Source organism: Thalassophryne amazonica, chromosome 12 (assembly GCF_902500255.1).
Source record: "Thalassophryne amazonica chromosome 12, fThaAma1.1, whole genome shotgun sequence".
Classification (NCBI taxonomy): domain Eukaryota; kingdom Metazoa; phylum Chordata; class Actinopteri; order Batrachoidiformes; family Batrachoididae; genus Thalassophryne; species Thalassophryne amazonica.
Genome location: NC_047114.1, coordinates 65,985,944 through 65,996,734, shown reverse-complemented (window position 1 = coordinate 65,996,734; position 10,791 = coordinate 65,985,944). Strand labels below are relative to the sequence as shown.

Genomic DNA, 10,791 nt, shown 5'->3' with positions numbered 1-10,791 from the left:
GATTCAATGGCAGCATTGCTCAGCATTTTAAATGGAAAATCTGTTTGCAGGCCAGACCTGATCAATGAGTTTCTTCAAAGCTTATATAAACTACAGCAACAGAATATTTAAGTATGTCTCGTGGGTTCCATCTCATTCTGAAATTGAAGGCAATGAAGTAGAACAGATGGCCAAGTAGCTCTGAAATCAGAAATACAGATCAACTTTATGCTTAGTAAATCAGAAGTCAAACCAATCATGACAGAAATGAAGAAAGCACGGCAAAAGCTATGGGACAGGCAATTTAAGGGTCGTTTTTGCATAAAATTCAGGGACAGGTTGTAGCAAGGAGATACAAGACGATGTCAGAGCGCTAGGACCAGTTTAACAGGGATTACTTTAATTTTTTACACTTACACCACCTGCTTGGAGCCATGTAATTGCATATTTGAAGGGAACAGGGTTATTCAAGAGAATATAGTTGTGTGTACCCACCCCCAACTCTACATTACTCATTAATGCGCCACAGCCAAACAGTTGGTGGCGGTAATGTACCGTGTAGGTTTGTAAGCCGCCAATATGCTCGACAGAAGAAGACGGACACGATGGGTGCTTATTTTACTGCACGTCAGGTAAATGGTGATGCTTGAAAACGACTTATTTTATTTAGTCAACTTAGAGATGTTAAAAGTTTTATTTATTCAGTCGTATACTATGAAATTATAATGGACTCTTGTCAAAGTTAGCCAGATAGCCATTAAAACCGCGCTGCAGTGTTGGTGTTTGCTAACTTAAGCTAAATGCTTCACAGCAGCAAATAAAAAGTGAATGCAGTCATTACAAAAAATAAATGTAGCGTTACCAAAATAAGTGAATGAATGCAGCCATAAAAATTAATTCTGCCAGCCATTTAAAAAGTAAAATGCAGCCTTTACAAAAATAAGTGAATGAATACAGCCTTTAAAAAAAACATTAATGCAGCCATAAAATAAATATAATTAAAAATAAAAGTAAATTAATTCAGCCATTTAAAGAGTAAATGACAACTATTTAAAAATTATATGAATTCAGACATAAAATTGAAGTAAATGAATTCAGATATTTTAAAAAGTGAATGAATGCAGTCATTACAAAAATAAGTGCAGCCATAAATGAAACTTCATAAAATGGTTATTTAAATGAATATAATTAAAAACGAGTAAATAAATGCAGCCAATAAAAACAAGTGAATGAATGCAGCCATAAAATTAAAAGTTCTGTAAATGAGTGATAATTTTTTTTAAAGTAAATTAATGCAGCCATTTAAAGTAGAATAAAAGTGAATAAATGCAACTTAAAAAATGTATGAATTCAGTTACAAAACTTAAATTAGGCCTAATTCAGTCATTTTAAAAAGTGAATGAATGCAACCATAAAATTAAAAGTAAACAAATGCTGTCATTAAAGTAAATATGCAGCTGTTTAAAAATAAATGCAGCCTTCAAAAAAATAAAAGTGAATATATGCAGCCATGTTATTTGTCCTGCAGATTGTTCGATGGACTGTGACAAGTGACGCTTCACCTTCTCTGAGCCACATTAAATTTGGAAGATATCAAATTTTACACCTACATCCGGTGTACTTCATGCGGCATTCGTGCTCTTCCAGCAGCAGCCAGAGTATCCACCATTCAGCACAAGTTAACCACGACAAAGCAGCACCTGTGCAGAAAAGGCCAGACACGGTGCTGTCCCTGCAGTCCTTAGTGCAGATGGGATTCGATGAAGCCCAGGCTGAACACATATACAGTACTGTGGCTAAGACCAGAGGAATCTCTGCAAAACATGCCCCGTCAACTCTCTCAGCGCTCTTTGAGCTGAACTTAAACCCATCAAGTATACTGAAGCTGTTGGACAAATGTCCTGAAGTCTATACTGTCAATGAAGCTCACATTCAGAAGCGCATCAACAAGCTGAGGAAACTTGGTTTCGTTGAAGGTATTGTCATATTTTTGTTATTAAAAAGGAAAAAATGTTGCAGTGCTCATGCACATATTTTTAAAAATTTCTTTCTCCACACAGGTGGTATTCAGAGAGTGGTGGCCCATTTTCCCAGAATCTTAACTGTGCCTGTGAAAAAAATAGAAAATGTGGAGCTGATCCTCCGAGAGAAATGCCTGTTCACCACCCAGCAGATCACAGATATCTTCAGAGACTGTCCGTCTGTAGTCCTGGAAGACCACTATCAGCTGGAATACAAGTTCCAGGTCAGTCCTTAAAGCTTAGTTAACACCAGAAGGTTGTGTCTGCTGCACAACAATAAATGGAGTGTTAAAATTTGAGCCAAATATTTCAAAGATTAATTTAACTTCTTAATGTTATGTAAACTATTTCTGTGCTTGAGTGAATGTAAGTGGACTGTATTTCTGCACTGCATTTTTTTTGTCTAGTGTAGCTCTAAACTATTTACAGCCATGCCTTACATTCGCCCACACGCTCACACACCATTGCCAAGGTGCTGCTGGAAAAGGTGCACAACAGCAGTGTTCTCCAGTCACAGCCACAGAAGCCGATAACTCCTGTAGATTTGTCAGGTTTGTCTTGGTGGCTTTCCTCACAAGTGTGCTTCTAGCATCGTAAATCAGTTTTTGGCAACTGCCTCCTCCACACAGATTTACCATGCAGTAACCGTACTGTTTGCATTTGTAAAAGATTGATGTAAATTAAGTCAAATTATTATTCTTAATCACATTGTAAATGATGACATTAGTTTTCATTTGTCCTCTGAGATGTCATTTGGAAACTCGCCTGCAGTGTTTTGTAGTTTGATTCAATGACAGTTTGTCTTGTGGGCTGAATTAAATTGAAAATGTATACGAGAGATTATATGAACTTCAGCACAGTTGAAATTTACTTGGCATCTCGAGGCTACAGGTCCAACAATAACGTCCTGTTTCATTGTAGACTGCAGATTTACTGGCTTCTTTAAAATGTGATTAAACATTGTAGTCAAGGCCACAGTAGATATGAGACAACAGCTTCATAAAAAGCACTGTTTGATCACACAGTGTTCCTTCCTCTGGTGGTCATACTTGAATTGACAGCTCTTTGTCAAATGTGGCCGTGAGTGATCATCACCTCCACTAAGGTGCTAAGATACTTTTTGAAAAATGGCTCAAACATTTTTCACCTGAGTTCCCCAAAACGTGTTTGATCAGCGTTAAGAGAAATAACCCAGGAAATTTTGGATTTGATTAAAGGGCATGTCGCACGTTAGTTAGCGTCCCGGCTAGCAACACATCAAAGTATTCATGACTGTACATCTATCTGCACACATGCAGTAATAATTAGTGGTCGCTGATGTATTTTATTGCTAATTATCCCTCTTGCTCGGGGAGTCAGCAGGTGCATTTCCGGAAAACATCTTATAATGCATTTCTCGCCATTTCCCAGTGTGTGACATACATTTTAGCAGAAGCATCCCGATGGCTGGTTGACAGAGTAAAACGAACACTGCTATGCCCAATAACGAGGCTGCTGAGCTTTCACTCGAAAGTGATGGCTTGGATTTACAGAGGATATACAGAGAGGAGATGACACACTTCACCCCAAAACTCTTACATTTTTGAGTCTGTCAGATTTTGGATCTTAACGTGTGCTGATTCTGCTGTCTGTGTCACAGGATGATATTTTACTGCTGCCATGAACGCGCACATGGAACATCTCCACAACACTGTTTTTACAGGCTTCCTGAAAATGCATTTGTATTTCTAATACTGGAAAACTTCAGAATGTGTTATTTCCAGGACATAATGGACTTTCTATCTAACGTGCCAGAATCTTGAGAGAACTTTGTGAGGAGCTGATGGCGGAGCTGCTGTGGGCGGCATGTTAAAATAGTGGAGATGATCGGAGAGAGAGCCGCTTTTGGAAGTGGCCAAGAGAGTCCAGCAGCCGTGGTTCATGGTCAGTGGGCTGGACACACCTGTCTGCAAAAGCTGGGATTATCCTTCTTCTTCTTCTAAATCAGGACCACAATGGGAAAACATCTAACGCTAGTGGCTGTAGTCAGCCCCCGCGCACAGAGGTGAGCTTAAACATAACAGAACCGTGGAGGACATCTGTCCACAGGAGGATGGTGTCGACCTGGATATTATTCTCCGGCTGGCAGTTGCGCGTGATCCATGCATGACGACAATTGTGATGGTGTGGGCATTACATAATTAATCTTGGAAATAATCTACAGTGCATCCAGAAAGTATTCACAGTGCTTCACTTTTTCCACATTTTATGTTAGTCTTATTCCAAAATGGAAAAAAATTAATTTCATTCATTCATTTCATAAATTAATTTTTTCCCCTCACAATTCTACTCACACACCCCCTCATGACATGAAAAAAGTTTTTTTTTTTTTGGAAGTTTATTGAAAAAAACAAACAAACTAAGAAATCACATGTACATACGTATACACACCCTTTGCTCAATACTTTGTTGATGCACCTTGTTTAGTTTTATTTTTTACATTTGTATTTTGTTCTCAGTGGAGATGGTAGGGTTTAAAGTCTGTTCTCTGTACCGGAGAAGCACACTGTTTAAACTGTCATAGCTTCCACTGTGAATGTGCATATGAAACTCTCCCCTGTTTTTCAGGCTGCCTGATCACACAGATGTACAGTGAGGAAAATAAGTATTTGAATACCCTGCGATTTTGCAAGTTCTCCCACTTAGAAATCATGGAGGGGTCTGAAATTTTCATCTGAGGTGCATGTCCACTGTGAGAGACATAATCTAAAAAAAATCTGAAAATCACAATGTATGATTTTTTTTTTTAATAATTTATTTGTATGTTACTGCTGCAAATAAGTATTTCAACACCTGTGAAAATCAGTGTTAATATTTTGTACAGTAGCCTTTGTTTGCAATTACAGAGGTCAAACGTTTCCTGTAGTTTTTCACCAGGTTTGCACACACTGCAGCAGGGATTTTGGTCCACTCCTCCACACAGATCTTCTCCAAATCTTTCAGGTTTGGAGTTTAAGCTCCCTCCAAAGATTTTCTATTGAGTTCAGGTCTGGAGACTGGCCATGCCACTCCAGGACCTTGAAATGCTTCTTACGGAGCCCCTCCTTAGTTGCCCTGGCTGTGTGTTTGGGGTCATTGTCATGCTGGAAGACCCAGCCATGACCCATCTTCAATGCTCTTACTGAGGGAAGGAGATTGTTTGCCAAAATCTCGCAATACATGACCCCATCCATCCTCCCTTCAATACGGTGCAGTTGTCCTGTCCCCTTTGCAGAAGAGCACCTTCAGAGTATGATGTTTTCACCCCCATGCTTCACAGTTGGGATGGTTTTCTTGGGGTTGTTCTCATCCTCTAAACATGGTGAGTGGAGTTGATTCCAAAAAGCTTTATTCTGGTCTCATCTGACCACATGACCTTCTCCCATGCCTCCTCTGGATCATCCAGATGGTCACTGGTGAACTTCAAACGGGCCTGGACATGTGCTGGCTTGAGCAGGGGAACCTTGCTGCCCTGCAGGATTTTAAACCATGACAGCATCATGTGTTACTAATGTAATCTTTGTGACTGTGGTCCCAGCAATCTTCAGGTCATTGACCAGGTCCTCCTGTGTAGTTCTGAGCTTTCTCAGAATCATCCTTACCCCACAAAGTGAGATGTTGCATGGAATCCCAGACTGAGGGAGACTGACAGTCATCTTGTGTTTCTTCCACTTTCTAATAAATAATCATAACAGTTGTTGTCTTCTACCAAGCTGCTTGCCTGTTGTCCTGTAGTCCATCCCAGCCTTGTGCAGGTCAACAGTTTTGTCCCTGGTGTCCTTAGACAGCTCTTTGGTCTTGGCTATGGTGGACAGGTTGGAGTGTGATTGATTGAGTGTGTGAACAGGTGTCTTTTATACAGGTAACAAGTTCAAACAGGTGCAATTAATACAGATAAAGAGTGCAGAATAAGAGGGCTTCTTAAAGAAAAATTAACAGGTCTGTGTGAGCCAGAATTCTTGCTGGTTGGTAGGGGATCAAATACTTATTTGCAGCAGTAACATACAAATAAATTATTAAAAAATCATACATTGTGATTTCTGGATTTTTTTTTTTTTAAAGATTGTGTCTCACAGTGGACATGCACCTAAGATGAAAAATTTGGACCCCTCCATGATTTCTAAGTGGGAGAACTTGCAAAATCGCAGGGTGTTCAAATACTTATTTTCCTCACTGTATTTCTTAGATTTTTCAGTTATATCGATGACAACACTTACAAGCGTGCACAAAGCTGAGCCTCTAGCAAAGACTGTTTTTAACAGGCTGTGTTCATGATGGATGTCCACGCGTACTAAGTCTTACAGTGGAGAGCTGCTGTTCCTTTTACCGTGACTGCATCAGAATTAACAGTTGTCACTTAAAATTGAGTATCGTAACACAACATCACACATATGTAGGGTTGCGTATGGAGAACCGGTTCTTTTTAGGTATCGTTAAGAGTAGATACAATCCACCGACATCAATAGCCTTTTTGCTTAACGATTCCCTTATCCATCCTTCAGAGCGGCCGTTGTTTTTGAGGGTGTTTGTCGGGAAAATGTTCATTTCTGTATGTTGATGACAGACCCTGTAGCGGCTCTGTAATCAAGCGCCTCTGCAGCACAACTCCACTTTGAAGCATGAACCAATGAAGCAGTGCTTCGATCCGCTGGCTCGTTGGTTCTTTGATTCGCTGCTCTTCAGAAGCAGCAAGTCTGCTTCTTAGCCCCTCTCAAATCCATTTAAAAATGTCAATCATGAGTCACTTTTGTGTGGATTAAAGTCACTAACTGGGACTCTTGTCTTCTTGCAGTCAAGAAACGAGACTCATCATCCATTCCGTTGGCACAGCTCCAAACGCTGCGTGGCTCTCTGCCGAGACAGAGTCCAGTTGGAATTAACTTCATAACGAATTGCCACTTTAAATAAAATGTCACCTCTTTCCAAACACTGTAATACAGACAATAAACTACAATCAACTAATATGTTTTTTTCCTCCCAAAATGAGATGTCGTGCATTCTTTATGAATTACATCCTGATGTAAAGCACAGCCAGCTGCAAGAGCTCATCTCAAATGTATGGAAAGACATTCATGCCAATAATGTCTGAAAGGAAATGCTTTTGACAAAAACTACAAATTTTATTTCTGTTTATATCCAGAGATCAAGGATCTACCATGTAGAGTTTATTATGTCCAAAGTTTAAGGATCCAGTGACCAATTTCATATTTACTTTAAGACTCAATAAAATGTTGACATAGAAAACCTGTAAAGCTTACTTTTAGTACACAGAAAATTCACAAGAGGTATCAAGAAGGAATCAGATCGTTAAGCGGGATCGATAATGGTATCTATCGATTACAATCTTATCAATACCCATCCCTACACATATGTAAACTTTGTAATTAATCTGCTGCTTCATTCTTAATGTTACCAGCTATATTCTATTGAGCATCACGCTGGGATGTTTCCTCAAAGCCACGTAAACGCTGTCTAAAACACTCAGAAAACAGAGTACTCATGAGTACTCTGTTTTCGGTAATCTCGGTAGCTGTTTGTTGTGAATGCCATATACTTTGAGATCGATCACAGAAGTGCACAAAGTAATCCTGGTGTATCATCGGATGGTCAATAACATCCTAAATATAAGTTGTTATAATTTCTGTGTGACGTGTTCTTTTAAGATTTGGGTTTGATCAGAGTCTTTGTATGGATTACGGGTTCTTTAACATCGGGAAATGGGGCAATTTTGATGTTTAAATCGATTTTCAAAAGCAAATCTTGATGAAAACACTCATTAAAAAGTTCTTTTGGCTTCTTCTGTTTCCGGAGTCGTCACAGCAGATCCAGTTCAAAACACACATGCGCACACACAGAGCTTGGGATTTGTTAACCACTTTTCTTGTCAATGTATCTCATTTAAAAGTGATTTTCATATGAAAACATAATGTTCATGGAAATATTGACAAAAATGTTTTTGTGTCTTAACGATCATTAATAAAGCACAATCAGGTGTTTTGATGAATGTAAAAGTGTTTTAAAAAAATCTTTGATTCATGACTGTTTTATTCATGTTTTAACTTTCAAGGAGCAGATTTGAAAATTGGTGTTGAGCAAGTAAGGTAATTATTAAAGGGGTCATATAGTGTAAAAGTAGTTTTTAATTGACCTTTACATTTATTTTTCACATGTTTGAGGTTCAAATTTAAACATCTCTAGTCCCACAATTCTGAATGCTTTCACTCATTCTCCTGTTATCACCATTTAGTCCTGACATGTTTTATTTGAGACCTGAAATATGGAACAGAAATCTGTCCTAAATGCTTTAATTTTACCTCAAATTATTAAAACACCCTCCCTCACACACACACTGTCTCTCAATACCCCAGGATTGCCATTTTATTCCCAAAATACAAACCAAAAAATGAATAAAATCCTTATGTGCAAAGTACAAGTTGCTGCGCCACACAGCAGTGCCGCCTTAACTGAGGCACTAAAAACACATTATTTCCATGGTATCCATTTTTTATACAGTAAAATGTTTCTGTGGCTGTTTCCAGTGAAAGTTTTAATATTTATTTTTGCATTTCTGCGTGCCTTGTATTTTTCTGCTTGATTTGCTTCATATTTTGAGTTTTCAGTACCACTAGGCCTGAGAAATATTCCAGGTGAAACACTGGTACTGCTTTTATCTTGGAAATGTCACGTGATTTTACCACGTTTGTACCTACTAAATTAGCTGATTTCTAATTAGTTCAGCTCTTCAGGGAGTTGTTATAGCTAAATATAATTTTCTGTAAATGTATTCTGTATTTATTTTAAGTGCATTGAATTTGTAAATCAGCTACAGTTGTAATTATAATTTTTAAGCAGTTTTCTCTTTTCGCAATTATTAGTTCTCATGGTGTCTTGTCCGTGTCTTCACAGTACGTGTACTTCAAAATGGGTGTCAAACAGCCAGAGATGGTGAAGTCCAAGTTGTTCCGATTCACTCTGGATGAGGTGCGCCGTCGACACGCGTTTCTGGAGCGGAGAGGCATGTACTACACACCAGACAAGAAAGGACATACGGTCATCATCAACCCAAAACTTCACAGCATTCTTCACGCTGACCAGGACACCTTTGTCAGTAAAGTTGCCAAGGCATCTGCAGAGGAGTATGATGTATTTCAGAGACTTCTGGTGAGAGAATGTCGTGAACAGATGCAGAATCATGGTGGCACTTACACGGCTTCCGATGAGGAGGAGGAGGAGGAGGATGATTATGATGATGATGATGACACTGGAGGAAAAAGTGGATACATGAAAAGGAGGAAGAAATGAGTGTAGGAAAGGACTAAACACTGAAAGGATTTTTTTTTTCCAAAGAAAGTGACATTTAAAGATAACACACAGATACATAAATTAATAAACCTGTCCTTGTAAACAGTTGATTTCCATTATTGACCACAGAATTATTGTTATTAGTCAACAACCTGGAGACTTTGTGTCATTGTGGAAGGGGCCAATCTCAGTGTTAGACAGTTTAAAATTCATGTCAGTTTCAGGCATCAATATGGTTTTAAAAATCCTCAAACATTTTTATAACTGTCCCAAAATATGTTTTCTTTATTCAGGGCTGGGAATAATTCAGCTAATGAATGAAAGATATGAAAGATATTCAGTGAAAGTAACTTTCTCTCTCTTTTACAAAATGTAGTTCCATTAAGTCAGTAAACTTTTTTTATTTAAATAAATGTTAACGGTCAAAAACTTTCTAAACCTTAAGTCATGTGTTTGTTCCTGTTGTGGTTTATACAGAAGTAATACAATAAGCAAAATTGACACATGCAATGGCAACAAGTGTCAACTTGAGGAGATGGAGATGAAGCCAGAATAAATGCAATAATTATCTTATTACAGTTATTTTCCATATGTATTTTTATTAATAGTTTTAATTTAATACTTTCTTTGCTGTGAATAAACTATGTTGAATGAAAACTACTGTTTAACTTGTGAATTTAATTATGTATATCTTGAAGTCCATAATGCAGTCCATATCTTGAATAACTGATCTTGGCACATTGAAGCACTTTGAGGACATCCATTTTTACACTACAACATATTAAATCTTCAGCTCTTTAGGTTTGGATTACAGGGTTTTAAAGCAAAACAAAAAGAAGTCTGTTATATTCACATAAATCAGAATACTTTAATCTCTGGGCGAAGTTGCATTTGTTCCATGTGCTCAGTGCAAATAGTGTTGCAAAGAAAAGAACTTAAACTAAGTTAAATACAAGTATGATTATACAAATAGTGACTGGTTTATCAGGCAGCATTATGGTGTCACCCCGAGGGATCATTGTTGCCCAAGGCCAAAGCCTGCCGGCAACAGTGATCTTGAGGGGTGACACCATTATGCTGCCTGATAAACCAGTCACCATTTGTTTTATTCTACATCTGTATAGTTAATAAATTTATCTTTACAATTGTGTGAAAAATTTGCTAAGTCATTTCCTGCTCAAACTCAGGATTCCCCATAATGTCAGTACCCTTATCCTTAAGGTACCTGGATATCCCGTACCGTAGTGAGTTCATGCTACTGTGTTTCAGCCTCTGGCCGGACTTGGAGCACACTGATGCGTAGAACTGTCCCAGTTCATGGTCGAACTCGTTGGGTGAAACGCCATGCAAATCTTTCCCGTCGTCCTTTGCTAAAAACTCCTTGAGCAGTGCAGAACTTTTCTTGATACTTTTTGTGGTACTCTCACTGTCTTTCTTGGATAGAAGAGCGTTTATCCCATCAGTATCCACG

General features: G+C 38.4%; 1 protein-coding gene across 1 annotated transcript; it reads left to right on the top strand.

The window, feature by feature from the left end:
- Positions 1-572: 572 nt before the first annotated feature.
- mterf4 (mitochondrial transcription termination factor 4) lies at positions 573-9,992 on the top strand. The gene is made up of 4 exons (XM_034183660.1): positions 573-611; positions 1,508-1,955; positions 2,040-2,224; positions 8,925-9,992. Exons 1-4 carry the CDS (start codon positions 585-587, stop codon positions 9,318-9,320), a joined length of 1,056 nt encoding a protein of 351 aa, XP_034039551.1. The 5' UTR covers positions 573-584; the 3' UTR covers positions 9,321-9,992.
- Positions 9,993-10,791: the final 799 nt, after the last annotated feature.

Coding starts and splice junctions, on each gene's coding strand:
- mterf4 (XM_034183660.1), top strand. CDS start 585: ATGGGTGCTTATTTTACTGCACGTCAG. Junction 612..1,507: donor CTTATTTTACTGCACGTCAG/GTAAATGGTGAT, acceptor TTTGTCCTGCAG/ATTGTTCGATGGACTGTGAC. Junction 1,956..2,039: donor GAAACTTGGTTTCGTTGAAG/GTATTGTCATAT, acceptor TTCTCCACACAG/GTGGTATTCAGAGAGTGGTG.